Here is a 16,105-nt window from a genome sequence, read left to right as displayed (position 1 = left end):
AGAAAAGGGGAAGCAAGACCGCAAATAAAATTTATTATTATATTATTATTATAGTTTTCCTGGGAGTAAGCCCCATTAATTACACCAGGACATACTGTGGACTAAATATATACAGCATTGTACCATGTTTTAGAGTTTTTTAATTGAACGGACCAAGTACTTGGGAATTTTAGAACTTTCTATTAAAATGATTTTGTTACCTACTTGTTCAACTTTCTCTCTCTCTCCCCCTCTCTCCCCCCACTCTGATACACTTTCGGCTCATATCGGGTCTTCATTATAAACAGAAAAAAGCTAAACAAAATCAAAGGACGGGCTGTTATATAAATACACCATCAGGCTGCGGAACCTAAGGAGTGCCTGGCTGGCGAACAGGAGTCTGAACTTTTTTGAAACTTTGCCTGCCTTGCCTCTTACATTTGCTAACAGCTCTGCAGTGACCCTCGCTGGTGATCGAGTCCAGACTGCTGACAGAAAAATGAAGGAGAAACACCTGTATCTGAACTGCTAAACCTTTCATCCAAGGCCGATTACACCAAACAAGAATGGTTATGCAATTTTCCATGAAGAAAAGTTTCAGGGTTGGAAGCAAGTATGCAAGACAGAAGCAATACTCTTCCCACACTGTATTATCCTGGGAGAGCATTTGAAAAAAATTTAAAAATCCCAACATTTATGTCTAATACAAGTGCAAAGATAACATTCAGTTTTGCCAGTCGTAGGGTTTTTGTTTGTTTGTTTGTTCAAATGGCAGCCTACTTTTTGCACGTGTTTTTAATTTCCCTTTTTGCGTGTGTGGAAGAGGAAGCTTCCTATCATTAAAAACTGATCAGTTTCTGAAGTTGCATACTTGAAAAGTTGAAACATGCACCCTCGATTCTCTCATTATCTTTTCTCCCTGAATAGAAACACACTGCAATCGACCTGAAACAAAGTTATCGTCAGAATCTTACGTTTTGGTTTCTTTAATATTTAACATATGTTCCAAACTTTTAAAAAATGTCATTCTGCAGGATTGTAAAATTAAGTCAATGAATCAGTCTTAGGTTGGAAAATATTAAACACCAAATGACCAAAAAAAATGTAGATCATTAAAATGTATCAGTGAGGTCTTGCAATCAGAATAAAGACTCTATACAGCATTTTTGTTCTACGACCATGGAGTTTTACAAATGCCACGATGCAAGTTATAGAGCATTCTGGTTTACTTGTTTTGACTACATAAGCAGGGGTTAAAACAGAGCAGCTCTGAATGAAAGGCAGCTGCATGAAAACCAGCCCTTTAAACCTCATCTTTATTTCCCCTTTCAATTCCACCTTAAGATTCTGATAATTTGTTTTTATTTTAAAGCAATTGCTGCGCACACACACACACACACACTTGGAATCCCTGTTTTTAAACGTGAGGTAACTAAACTCTAAACACATCAGGGATTGTGTAAGTCAGGTTTTGTCATGTCACCACACCTAACTTCTCCTTGAGTCATCGTAAGCCCATTTTATTCTGGAGAATTTAATGGCTGGGGTTAAACTGGCGTCAGCGGGTTTTGGAGGGCGAGTGAGTAGATGGCGCTCCAGTTGGAATTTTAATCATGCTGAGTCCTCATGGATATTTGGCCTGTTATTTATGTGATTCTTTTTTTCTCTTTTGGTTTTATCTTCTCTGGTGTTTTTTTTTTAAATTATATTTTACCCAGCTCCAAGCCTGAAGCATCTTGTGAGATAGAAGTGTAAGGGCAAGCAATGTACTGGAAAAATCCCTTGTGCAAAGTCCCCTTGAAATGAATGGACACTGATCTGAACACTAACAAGCATGTAAGATCATTAATGCACACTTGTGTTGCTCCCATTCACTTCTATGAGCCTTGTGCAGAAAAACATCCAAGAGGACTGTACCTTAAATAAATATTTGGCATTTATTGAAAACTGTTTCGTTCTAAAATAAAGTTAATGTTCTGTTAAAATCCCTTTGCCATGACAAAGGGTTTGTTTCGTTTTTTAAAAATATATATTACTGGAACATATAAAAAAACAGAACTTAAAACACGAATTCTGAACTTAACTTATTAAGGCTCCCTTTAAATCAGGGAATGATGTCTTCCATCACCCTCTGGGTTTAGATGTGGGGAAGTTAGATAGGCAGACCAGTATTTCTATGAGCGATCTGCTTGAAAATGCCACAGCTGCTGACATCACTAAAAACTACATTCTTATTTATAAACACCAAGATAATGTTTATGGGAAAAAGTTGTAGTTTAACCACTGAACAAATGTTCTGATACGGCAAGAAGAAATGACGAAGGCATTTAAGGAAAAACTCAACACACTGTAAACAGAGAGTCTGAAATAGTTCTAGCTGTTTACCAAAATGGAGCCTATTGGTAACCATGAACAGATGTACAATCTTGGTGTCTTTGGGGTAGTTGTGTTCATAAGAAATTCTTTATGTGAGATTTGAGAGGTTAAAAGAAGTTTCCTGTCTGCACAGTCAAAATATTATTGAAGCAATTCAGGTTGTCAGTAAAAGCTTAAACAAATTTGCTGATAATCCTGTTAATGACCTAGGTCAAGTGTTAACTGTTGTGGGTTATAAAATAGTTAAATTAAGGCTGCTGGTACCCTAGGGCAAATAGTATCATTACAGAAATGGATTAGAAAAAAAACTATTAAATTGCAGAATTATATCACTCCATAGGTTCTTGATTCTACAAGAATAGTTCCAGAAGAAGTTCAACAAGAAAGTGGAGTCTTTGTTAAAAATTAAAATTAAAATCTCCACCTCAAAGAGATAAAGTGGTGCCTTATGAAAATTCTAAGAGCACACTTTCAGGCTGAGATTTCAGGGCATATTAAAAAAAATCTATTTAAATCTCAGCATGGAGCAAAATCCATTCATTATTCAGATGCTAATTCTTCCTGACATTTTCCTGTTACTGAATAGATGGCTCACACTTTACAACTCTTCTATTAAATATATATATATATATATATATATATATATATATATATTATATTTTTATATCCAACTGAGATTTCTTAAAGGTGTGCATCACTCCAGAAACACACACACACAACTCTATAACCAACTCTATGGTTTATTTTTTTGAAGAAATTTGCTTAGAAAAAAATTACCTGTTTCGTCACCTTTCTACTTAATTGGCATTTCAGTGAAGACATATCAAGTGCCTGGGACCCGCTGTATACAGTAAGTCCGAGTGAGCACAAAGCTATAGATGCAACCTACGCTAGCCCTTTCATGCTGGATATAAAATGGCAAATAACTTATTTCTGTGTAAAATATTGAAGCATTTAAAATGGGCCAAAAAAAAATAAAATAATTGAAAGTATTACTTTAAAAGTCTAAACGCAAGCCAAAAAAATACCAAAATCCCTGCTGCTATAGAAATGTCTTTGTTATTTTCTATGAGGTGAAATAAGCTTCTCAATTCATAGTATGTTTTATCCAGCACATTAAAAGAAAACAAAAAACCAACAACAACTTTGCTCTGTTTGTGCTATATAAGCTGGGAGTAAAACGTATCAGAGACTCGAAACAGAGTATTTTTGGACTGCTTCTGACAATTTAGACAACTTCATCAAATACATTTTATTTTTTCCTGAAGATTCTGCAATGTGGTTTCAGTGGGTGAAGGGATATGATGGGTTAACTTAGTCATTAACAGGGCAATCCTGTACATTGCTCAAAAGTAAGCTCCACTATGTTCAATGGCATTTACTCCCAAGTAAGTGGACACAGGAATGCAACTTCAGTGTAGTTTTTAAACCATCCCTTTCAAGAGTGACAGATGTATACACTCTGAAATGAACACTTTCTGAAACACTGGATTCTTAAATGAAACAGTATTTTAGAATTACAGAAGTGGCCTTTAAAAGTTCATTCTTTAAAAGCAATTTTGTTTTTAGAAACGCTCAGGGAAACTTTGTATGTTCAAACAGCAACACAATTCATTATTATTTCTTCTTCCAGTTTTTCCTTTCCAGTTTCTAAGTTTCTGTTACAAAGTTACAATTACAATAAATTGTTGATCAATCTAAAACGGTGTTACTTCCAAGTTGGTTAGCTGAAGCCAGTAAGCGATTTACAATAAAAATTAAACATTATAAGCAACTATTTGGGTCCGGCTTGTGATGAGCAGGGCGTGTGAGCCGGATTATAATACAGCAATAACTTTGTAGGATTTTAAAAAAATAAATAAATAAAATAAGCACCACTTTGGGTGATGAAGTTTAAACAGCATCTTCTACGGACAGCACAGGCTTCCAAATAAATGTATAGAAGATAACACACAACATTGTAAGACATGAGCGTTCAAATAACAGCTCTTGGTGCCTCAGCTGCACTGTCTTAATACACAGTGTACTTTGCCAGCCAATGCGCTAGCAGCTTCACTGCTCTACTGACTGCATAACAACAGGACTGTGCACATTATCAATGAGTTCAACTGCTGAGAGCTGCACGCCACTCCAAACTAGCCTCCATTGATACTCATGCTTTATTAGCCAAAAAAGGAGTATAACAACAAGATTAATACCACCGCTTTCTTATCAGTAACACATGTTCTACTAATTATTCTGCTATTCTATGATGTACCAACTATTTAAAAAAAACACCCAACCCAGTAATGAATATGCATTTGTGAAGGAGGTGATTTATTTTTTATTTAGAACAGGCTATACTGAACCATTTCATTTCTTTGATGTAAAAATCAGCTACATCTTCTAAATCTATTTCCCATAGCCAGTAAAAAAACAAAACTCAGCATTACTGTTTCCCCCTTTCCAAATCCAAAAATATCAGCAGCATTATTTGTTCAGTGAATTAAATATTCTTGCTTGCTAAACAAAATGATTGAAAATTGGTTTCTGACTCAACAAATGTTTTATCATGAAATAGATTTAAGTTTATCCAGAAATATTTGTACATGGTGCTACTTATGAAACACAGGTGACTTTCAGGAGTGCTAGAAATCTATTATACCTAAAGTTTGCGATGCAAACAAATGCAATTAACCCATGGCTTTAAAATGGAGGTATGTTTTAATAACAAACATTTATTTTAAGGAAGTGGGCCACCATCAATTCCCGCCCCCACAATTGTGTGTCACAATAAGGTATATTAATGAGCCCCTAAAACTGCAAATCCTAGGAACACTTTTGCCTAGGAGAAAGTCCAATTAAATTCAAGGGAGCTTACTTCCAAGTAGACACAACACAAGATTGCACTGTTTAACTTGCTTCCATCAGTTGATACACATGGAACCATCAAGGCAGCTACTGAATCAAATAAGAAGCCAAGGCAAATTCAACACGGCTTCACAAGCATTGTCCTTTATAGATATACTGTACATTTCCAGATGCACTTATTTTCTTTCTCCTTGGCGTCTGTCTTAGCCACAAAACAGTTAGAACAATGCAAAAAAGCATCCCCTCCCCACAAGGTGTGAAGGCAGGCAAGCGCAAGGGGCTTCCCCGTCCGACTTTTCCTGGCATCCCTTTTATGCTAATAATCCGGCTCACACGCCCTGCTCATCATAAGCCGGACCCAAAGTAGGACCTTCGCCACTTTGTGACAGACAATCAAGCCGCCAGTCTCCTGACAGCTGCTGCTAGATGCAGGGATCCTGCCTCCACCTGCAGTCTAGCGCCAGGTCACTGTCACTCCCGGGGAGGTGGGTGTCACCATCTCACACACCCCAACCACCGTCCGCCAGCGACAGCCCCTTCTAACTTTGCCTCGCCAATGCGCGTCCGTCGTGGCCAGCAATGCGCCCTGGCGTCCTTATCCACAGAGAGGCTTCCAATATATTGGGGGGTCCTATCCCCCAAAAGGCTGTGGAAAATAAATAAATAAATAAATGCCGAAGGTGAACCTGCTGCCCTGGGGGGAAAGACCAAGAGAGCCATGGACCAGGTTTCCAGCAGCGGGATCCAGGGAAGTTCAGACACTCCCCCACGGCTCCCCTCGAGGATGCGCCCTGCCCGGCTTACCTTCGTTGGTGGGATGGAGGCTCAGATCCGCCCAGCAGCGGAGAGCAGATCCGAGGAGCAGCAGCAGGAGGAGGAGGAGGGCGCCGTGACAATCCATGTTGCTGGTGCAGAGGGCAGCGCGAGCTGCATATCTCCCTGAAGCATGCCACTGATGTGAGCGCTCCGATCGCAGGAGAAGTTACCATGCTCCGCTCGCAGGCTGATGTCAAGTTTGACACTGGAGATAAGGAGGAGTCTGCCGAGCTGGCCCGGGCGGACGGAGCCTCGCCGGGAGGCCCGACGGGTCCTAGCGCACGCCTTGCGCGCGCGCGCACAAAGAAGAAAAAAAGAGCACGAGGGAGGGAGTCACGGAAAGGGTCTTTTCTGCGCGGATCGAGGAAGGGACCGAGGAGGAGGAGGAGGTGGAGGTGGAGATGGAGAGGAGGAGGAGCAATCTCCAGAAGAAAGTAGGTGGCGTGCAGGAGCCCAAGGCAGCTCGGCTCAGAGGCACGCCGGATCTGCCGGTAGATCTGCAAGTTAGCGAGAGCAACGGCGAAACGTCTTTCCTCAGTTCAGTGGGGCTGCGGAAATGAAAGAGAAGGGCGCCAAACGCACCGGCTTGGTTCTGGTATATTGGAAAACAAGGAATCCCTAGGCTCGGGATATGCTCAGAGGCACCCTTGTTCTTTCATGCTAACACTGTGCCTTTTTGAGCCTGGTTCTTATTTGGTTTCTCTTTTTTTTTGGTGTTTTTTTTGGGGGGGCGGGGTTGCAAAAAAGGAAGAAGTAGATCCAAGAAGTCTGGAGTCTGCCCAGCCTTGCTTGCTCGCATTTATTTATTTTCCATTTTAAGCGCGCTTAAGGCGCTCTCTTTCCTTAGTAGGGGAAAGCGAGCGGCTCTTTTGATCAAGCCATCAAAAAGTAGAGCCCCCCCTCCGATCCCGCGGCAGAAGCTTGAAAGAAGCGGAGGGAGAGAGCAACCCCTCATAAGCCAGGACCCCCTCCCACCTCCGAGGCCCTGGAGCCTCCTTCTCTTATTTAGGGGTGGGGATGTGCAAAGAACAGAAGGCAGAGGCTCCTCCAACTCCCCAGATGTGAAAAGGACGCGGGACACCCGCACCCCGTCCGGCTCTCTATATGGGGCGTGGCCCCCGGCAAGAGAAGCAACCTGGCCCGCGTCCTCGCTCACCTGCGCTCAGCCAAGCGGAGGACAGGTGGGAAGCCCGGGATGGGAGGCGGCTGCAGCGACCCCGCTCCCGCCAGGGCTGCTCCCTTGGAAGGTCTGTTACCTTCCTCTGGAAGCGCCCCACTCTGTGGCACCGCTTTCCCCTCCCAAGGGAGAGTGGGAGAGGCGAAGGAACAGGTAGAGACTCAGAGATGCTAAGCCGCTGAAGGCATCAAGCGCCAGCAATACCGTTATGAACTGGCAGTCCCGGTGGGGTGGGCTGCATGGATCCACTCCCACCCTAGAGGGAATTCCTAGGCAGCGGCGAGGGGGGGGTGGGGGCAATGGGCTTAAATTGCGCGCAGTCGTAAGGAGCTGCCCTCGATTTCTTTCCAGGCTGCCCAGCGGAGCGAGTGGGGAGCGGTTGCTACTCTCCACCCAGCCACCCACCCGCCCGCGCCCAATAAGTGGCAATGCTCAGAGAAAGAGTTGTTTCGCAGATTGGCGGAGGCGGGGGGCGAGGATCTTGCTATGTTTATTCCTGTTTGGACAATAGCGTGTTGAAGAAATCAAAAGCGCCTAGCCGAAGGTGTCCTTTGGCACAGTCCCAGGCCCCAGCAAACTGTTCGCAACAAGCCTAGATTTTTATTTTTCTTATTTTTCTATTTTGGTTGCGCGGGTGCGTTGTTTTCGCTCCAGCTGCACGTGGTAGCAAAAGCTGTCGCGGTGCAAAATCCAGGCGTTTCATCCGCTTAGGGAAGGGGCAGCATCAAAGCATCAGTGAAAGTCGAAAATCGATCAGGCATGCCTTATTTACTCACAAGCAGTCGTTCGCTCCCCCCCCCCCGCCAGTCAGCCACCCTCCTGCGGGGATCCTCCCCTCTCCCCCTGCTTCTTTCTTAGCGCTCGTGGCATCAGACACTCCCCGCCGTTTCCCATTCTGCGTGACTAGACGTTAGCCCACACAGCTGCTTCGCCCCACCTCCCCCTTGTGATGCTGTAGGAAGGATGCTGGTTTCCGAATCGGACGCAGTAAAAAAACTATTCGCGAGGCTTTTAGTTACAGAGGCTGCACTCTAGGTTTGTAGGATCTCTTCTGGAAATCGGGTGTCTACGTGCGATAGGGTGGGCGTCAGCTCAAGCTCCGGGAAGGGGCAAACTTCAGGCTCGAGGCTTACGTGCAATGCTTGACTCACCAGACGACCGTGGAAGAGAGTGCCTCTGAGCATAGGGAGAGTCCAGATCCCTCCTTGGACCCTCAATAAGGGTGTGGTTTTGGTTTTTCAGCTGCTGCGCCCCCGCCCCCGCAGAAAACCCAACCCCACATGGATTGTGTCATGCTAAATGGAGAAAAAAATCGTCAAAATTACTTCACTATAGAGGGAAATTATGGAGCGGTGGTGTAGGGTTTTTTTGGGGGGGAGGTGTCACGGTTTAATTGTTTTATTTATTTATTAAATTTGTATACCACCCTTCATCTGAATATCTCAGGGCGGTTCATAGCATAAAACACTTCGTTTTACTATCAAACTACCCAAAGCACCATGATGGCACAATTTAGGTGGAGGCAAAGAAGCAGTGGTTTGTCATCTCATTAGAGTCCCCCCTCTCCTAATCCTGACTGTAGGCTGTAACGTAGATTAAGCTCATGGGGAGAGGAGGGGTTTATCAGTGGAGTTAAGACCACAACCTTGTGTTCAGTGATTAGAAAGTTATGTTGAATTAAGTGGGATTTACTCTGGAGGAAACATGTGGGGCATAGGATGGGGCTGCTGGTGGTCATGCTGACTTCTTCATTCCATACAAAATATTCAAGCTGATATTCTACTGTGCCATCTGCAAAGCTTATAAAAACTCCAGTGGAGCGATTGGCCGCAATGGGGAAAATCCAGAGTTTAGCATCACTAGACCACCACCCCTGAAACTTGTGATGTGCTTGTATGTTCTTCCTCAGCCCATGGGCAATGGGAGTGAAGCCAGAGCCATTTGCCTTGGGAGAATCAGCAGCGGTTGGGAGCATTAATCCCCAAACTGTGGGCCTGTGCCAGACACAAGCAGAGGAAATTAACTCAAACTGAGACAGCTGCTCTTTCCAGAAGAACAAGACATCAAGAGATCCAGTCATAGATTTCCTGCAGATCATTTTAGTCTTTTACACATCCCACATGACTGCACATCAGAGTTGGGTAAATTGTGGCCTCTAGATGTTGCTAGACTCCAGCTTCCCATGTTAGAACCAATATGGTGTCACGATTGGAGGTTTAGGCTAGGACAGGGTTTCCCAAACTTCGGTCTCCAGCTGTTTCTAGGCTACAGTTCCCATCATCCCTGACCACTGTTCCTCCTAGTTAAACTTCCTGTTTAACATCTGATGCTTTATTATTTCAGCAAGCATTTTAAGGAGCTTCCAGATGACCTTGGAATTGAGCATTCATCCTGATCTGCTTGCAGGCAGTTCAGACAACATTGGCTATTTTAACAACCGTTTGATCTTATTAGTTTGGGGCTTTCCTTATCACTTTCCTTACTGCAAAAAGCCCAATCTTTTGGGAATGCGAGTTTGTTGTGCAAAAGCGCCAAAATCGCTTTTAATTGTGCAAACTGCATTTGCTAGTATGTGACCGAATCCCACCTGAAAATAACAACAGTTGAAAAGTGCCCTAAGTGAGACTTTCCTCTTGCTTTCATGATTCAATCCTATGCACTTTAAAACTGTGGTATTAAGTGGTATTTTAAATATATATATTAAAAATGTAATGAAAATAAATGAAAATAAACAACTATTAAAAATATCAGAGCCCATGCTATCCTCCTGTGCAGCTGGCACTGGAGCCCACATTCAAGGTTGTGTGAATTTGACTGGCCCTTACATAGACAATAATACCCATTCAGAGCCAGCAAATCACACAAGAAGTCCCTTCAGCAACACAGCATTCAGCCTCTCGTTGCCTCACTGTGGGGATTCATTCTGTGACGCTGGGTATAAAAATAAGGATGATAAAACAGCCTCCCGCCAAGTACCTGCCAATAAATCACAAAAGAACCATCTCTTTCTGTCTCTCCATCCCCCCCCCCCCCGCTGCCCCATACACACATGCGGCTTTAGCAGTTCCCGAGGGAGCCTTGCTATAAAAGATGACATAATTCACGGAAAAACCCGGGCCTCTCCCTTTAACATTGCAGGCCATTCACAATCTGATAATACTGGGTTACTGCTCTTTTCCCAGCTCGCGCTCACACAATTGCGACCAGAAGCAATGCTATCAAAACTCAAGTAACTCCTTGGCAGAGGTATTGCAGAGTTTGTCAGTCACGTTCCCTTTGCCACAGAGAGGCAATTGTAGCCCTTTATGCTTCGGGAATTTGTCAATTTGGAAGCTTAAGATAATACTTCACATCCCAGGAAGTTCTTATGGTCCCTCCGAGATGCCCTATATGCAAACGAGGCTCGCATATTCAGCCCTCATCTTCCTCGCTCGCTTGGCCGTGATTCCGTTGGCACCAGGCTCTTGTTATGTAGAGCTGATCACCCTCTCATACTTTCCACTCAGAAAGCATGTTTTTAATAGAATTCATTAAAGGGCTATGTCTTAAATCCTCTGCTCCATTTATCTAGTCGTATAGGCTTCAAATGAAGTCATTCTGAGGGCTGCTGCAGGGAAGATAAATGCCAGGCCTGCTGGGATCCATTAGGGCTCTTCTACACGTCTGCCAGCTTGAGGGAAGTGAGAAAGGGAAATAATAAGGGATCAAACTTCTTTCGCTGGGCAGCACTGTGCAGGCACATTGCCAGCCTCTTAGCCCATCAGGGCTGGCTGTAGATTTGGAGCAGCCAAGAATGTGGGCACCCGTCACTGACTGTATGCTTAAATCTTCATAGGCCTGAATAAAGGCAGGGCAATTGGTGACCCTCCAAATGATGAGGAACTACTGCTCTCAACATCCCTGTCCTTTGGGCGCCCTGGCTTAGACTGATGGGAGCTGGAATCCAAGCACACCTGGGAGGTCACAGCCTCTGCCATCCCTGGTCTGAATCAAAATATGAATGTCACTGAACGCAACCTCACTGAAGTTATGAGTGACCAGGCAGAGGCCTTCTCGGTAGTGGCACCCGCCCTGTGGAACACCCTCCCCTCAGATGTCAAGGAAATAAACAACTCTCTAACTTTTAGAAGACATCTGAAGGCAGCCCTGCTTAGGGAAGTTTTAATGTTTGATGTTTTATCGCTTTTTAAAAAATTATTATTATTATTAGCTTTATACTCTTCATCGGCAAGCACTGTGTACATGTGTGCGTGTGGGAGAGAAACTTACAAATAGCCATAGAGCTTACCTACATAGACAGAATTGGTGGCAGGGTGGGGGTGAAGCAATTTTCAGTTTTATGAGGCAACTGGTGAGATGGAAAGGGATCCATTTTATAGCTACCAGATATACCTCCCACTAAAAATATATTTCACCACACACATGCAGTGATATTAACAGAAACTATTCCTATTAGTATCTGCCCACCTTTTGCTACTCTACGTAGCGGGGTAAGAGAGCCGAAAATAATGTCAATATATTTCACATCTGGCAACTAATGCGCCCCTTTGATTTCAGATAGTACATGAGTACTAAGCCTCCTAGAGCACAAGATACATCAGGAGGCTTAGTTTGGTCAGAATCAAGTATACACTTCCAGAGTTAACACTAAATACATTATTTCTGGCAAATGAGCCACTATAGCTGCTAGAGAGCCGTGAAAATTTGTGTCCCGGGCTTTTTAGATTCGTCTACTCATGTACTATCTGAAACCAAAAGGATGCATTGGTTGCCAGATGTGATTTCCCCCCCAGCTCTCCTATCCCCCTAATAGGATAGTTGCCTAAAATCACTGTCTCAAGTCACAATGGATTCAGGTTGTGAATACTTTCCCCCCAGTTACACCTGCTTAAAGTTCTGCCTATCAAGGTCGTAGTAAACTTAGCAAAAAATAAAACAGCTGCATGTGGGAGGAATGTATTTTCAGAATATTATTTTTTCCTCATTCTCTCCTTGAGTTTGACATGAGAAGCATCCAAAGCTCATGGGACTTCATAATTGGATCCAATATAAGCTGCTTAAGCAATAGTGCCTCAACTCAGATTGAATGCAAAGTAATTCTAAATTTCAAACAATTCACTACATTCACAAGCATTCAGCTTCATCATATGTGATTTTAACCTCAGATATTTTACACTCACACATACATGTGCAACATGAGCAGGATGTCATGCCTGATCACATGTTTCTTTTGGAAGTTGGAGTGGATAGGTAGCATACATAGCTCATCATGGACTCAAGGATTCTGAAAACAACGCAAAACTAGTTTGTTTCTTATAGAACCAAAATGGAAGTTGTGTGTTGTTTTGTTTTCCATTTATTGTTGGAAAAACTTTTTGCTGTGCATTTTGCCACTTTAAATACACATCCTTTTTTCTACCTTCATGTCAACTTATTTCAACAGCAATAGTTCAACCAACATGTCTCTAACTGTACATTTGCCTACTGTAAAGATTCTCTTAAATGATGCTGAAAGAATATTGCCAGAAGGAAATATAAATGCAATGTTTCCCAAAGTGTGAGATATGCCGTATTGAAAGAAGAGTTGGTAATTTTGTGGACAAGCACAGGAAATAGGCAACTTAAGGAAAATTCATTTTTTTTCCAGATAGCCAGAAATAAAAAAGAATTTGAGTTTGTGTGTGCTTTCTCTCCATCATACTGTAGCATGTATAAAGGCAGTTTTGTGTGCATTATTTACTTCAATAAGAATAATTTGCTTCTACTGTAAAGGTGCCTCTGAAGAATAGGAACAGGCATTATTGACATTCTGCATTACAGGATAATGCAATCTATCCACTCCAACTTCCATAAAACCGTTCCGGAGAAACATGTAACTATGATTTATGGTATTCTGCCAATGCTGCACTTTTATATATATTTTTAATATATCTGAGATTAAAATCCTTACTAAACGCAAACTTTATATTGCACATTTTTCTTCCCTTAAAACAGAAAGTGACACCACCTTTCTGGGAGTGCGAGATCGAAAATTCTGAACACACGGTCGGAGTGCTGCGACAACATGCTTGAATACAAAATAGGAAAGCAACTTTCTATGTGATGAAAAATATTACGGGATTATTAAAAGTAACTACAGAAGTGATCAATCATTCTGTCCCTGGGGGCTCAAAGTTGCAGTCTGATTCCAAAAAGGCTTTTTAATGTCTACAGAGCTTGATTTGCACTTTTAATTAATTGCACCACATATAGTAAGACTCCAATAGTCAAGATTTAAAATCTCTGTAAATGGCACTTTTTTCTTTCCTTTTTCTTTTTCTAATTAAAAAGCTCAGGATTCATTTTTAATTCAGAAAGGGTGCTTGCAGGGAAATGTAACTGATGGAATTCTCTCTTTATGAAGTTCAACAGCACCTTTCTCTATGACGTCTTAGTACAATGACCTGGGTCCCATGCTCTACAGTAACTTAACTGGAGTCAAATTGCAGACTGAAATCTCCTTAAGGCAGGGACCTGTCCTTTTGCTCTCTGTAGAGCACCATGCATGTTGATCATTACCTTATTGTCACCTTGGGGTGGACTGACATGCTCAGAGTGTGAGTGAGAGGGTTTATTTCTACCGGATCCAGAACACAATGAAACAACCATATATTATTTACTTATTTGTACTTCTTAGTAAGATTTCTTACCTGCCTTTCACCACAAGGTTTCTGGGCAGGTTAGAAGTACAGAAGAACAAGTCTGTCATCTTTGTTTCTCATCTTTCCAGTCTTCAGTCCAGTCTGCCACATTTCTGCAGTGGTTTGTGATTATTGTGATTATTTTTAAATCCTTGTGAAAATTCACCAGCATTTTACTGCAAATTTCTGCTAATAAGTGCATCTCTGTTTGCAGTGTTGACTAAATACACACATTTTTGCAAACATTTTTAATATATTATTTTCACTTCCACGGGTATTTTTATGCCGCCACCCCCCGATAAATGCATATTTGCATAGGTGTTTTGAGAACTCCACTGCAAAATTCAGAGAAGTGCAAATTTCTAAGATAGTAGAAATTTCAGTCCATCTATTTTTTCAAGAAGTGCTAAACAGGTAACTTCTCACTGAAATGCAAAGAAAACCAAATTTCTCCCCCAACCCTAATTACAAGAGCAGAACACAATCACCCAGTTACAAAAAGAGTAACACTGTTCCAATCGAGACAGAACAGTAGTGTCAGTTCACGAGTACCATTTAAATGAGTTGAGTTCCAAGCTGAGTCCATTGAGAATAGCTCAACAATTTCGTGAACATACCATTGATCTGCTCAGCACACACTTTGACGTGCTTTTTGGCCCTTTGGTTTCCAGGAGCGAGCATTAAGGAATATTTGCATCACTAGCTCCTTTTGACTATACAGCAAATGTTGAAACACAATGGCCTGAAGGGAAAGGAAGACCAGGTATGGTGCCTGCTTAGGGGTGGAACTAAGGGCATTTCCACATTTCCTCTCGTCCTGCTGCTTTCCCCCAGGGGAACACATTCTTTAGCACTCAATTGGAGCAAACAGCAATTCAGGTTTTCCAAGGACTTTCATTTGAACCAATTTAGAGCTAAAGAGCAGGTTTTGCCAGGGAAGGGAGAAAACCGCTTGCCTAGAAAGTGCAAGTCCAGCAGAAAACTTCTGGGATCTGTGATGTCTAGGTATGGGACAAGTGGAAGTGTGGATGAGGGCAATTCAAATGAAGATGAGATTATGAAGGTCCTCCTGTCTCTTTAATTTTTTTGTTTTGTTTTTTATTAAATATTTTCTTGTTTTACAGAAGTATGTGTAATGTCTCTCGTATTTTTTCCATGTAAAATTTTTACAAATCAGTTTCATTTGTTGAGACATTAGTGGGGGGGGGGGAGATGGGGGGGGTCAGGTGGCGATATTTCTATTTTGCTTAATGTATGTAGGATTTCGTCTCAGCGTTGCTCGTGCCGGTTCCCTGCTGTTCATTTGTGTTTCTTTGGTGGTGAGAGAGGTTGGGGTTGGCCTATGGTGTGGTTGTTTGTTTGTGATTGGCTGTGGTGATCTTTGCTTTCGTGTGTGAGGGGGTGAGTGGGTGTTAAAATTATCTACATGAGGGCAATTCAGAACAGAGTTGTGGTACATTTGGAGAGATATTGAAATATTCCTCACCCTTTACTGGGGGAAAATTATGGAGTAAATGTGTACCCCTCCCCACTTCTTGCCCAGCACCACAGTCGTATAAACTGGACCCTGCCATAGTTTTTTTGTTTTTATTTGTGTTTGCAAAAATGCCTGGCAGGAGGTGATGAGAGCTGTAGTCTAAAATAGCTGGAGGGTTAGCAAAGGTTGGATCAAAACATAAGGGGAAGTGGAGAACTTTTGGAAAAAAAAGTAACTGATTTTTTTTAAAAAAACAAGAAATACACAAACATACACTATTATTATTACAGTATAGTATTATGCTGCCAAAATGTCAGTGTACTAATACAAAACAGGAAGAGATTTTTTTAAAAAATGTATACAATTGGCTGCAGATAGCTAATAACAACAAGTAGCTTTGCTTGTTGCTTCCTAGTGGAAGCACTGAGCTGTGGTCATCTCTTACTAAAAAGTCGCAGGGGCTTTGTTCTGCATGCCATTGGCAGATTTTGACAGTGTTAAAGAGAATAAAATGTAAAGCCATTCTAGCATGCAATGTTGAATAATCAATATAATCTGAGAAGGACAGGGTGCATAACTCAGTGGTAGAACACTTCTTGAGATCTTGGAGAGTTTCCTCCAGTCTTAATAGACAGCATTGGGCCAGATGGACCAATGCTTTGCTTCAGTATAGAGTAACTTCATATTCACGTAAGAGAAATGATGCTGGTTTCACTGGTGAAAAAAGTATCTGGAGGTTCAAATTGAGGT

The 16,105-nt window shown here is 42.2% G+C and overlaps 1 protein-coding gene across 4 annotated transcripts in view; it reads right to left on the bottom strand.

Annotated features, from left to right (window-relative positions):
* Nucleotides 1-6,233, bottom strand: part of EPHA3 (EPH receptor A3) — a 205,277-nt gene extending 199,044 nt beyond the window's left edge. For all 4 annotated transcript variants that reach the window (XM_081002658.1, XM_081002659.1, XM_081002660.1 and 1 more), the window contains exon 1: nucleotides 6,010-6,233. In XM_081002658.1, coding sequence (XP_080858784.1) covers nucleotides 6,010-6,106 — 97 coding nt within the window. In that variant the 5' untranslated portion in view covers nucleotides 6,107-6,233. The remainder of the gene's footprint in view (nucleotides 1-6,009) is intronic.
* Between the last annotated feature and the right edge of the window lie 9,872 nt (nucleotides 6,234-16,105).

This window comes from Podarcis pityusensis, assembly GCF_964106645.2.
Source record: "Podarcis pityusensis genome assembly, chromosome: 4".
NCBI classification, from domain to species: Eukaryota; Metazoa; Chordata; class Lepidosauria; order Squamata; family Lacertidae; genus Podarcis; species Podarcis pityusensis.
Note: the sequence above shows the minus strand (reverse complement) of the source record. Positions and strands in the feature narration are given on the sequence as shown.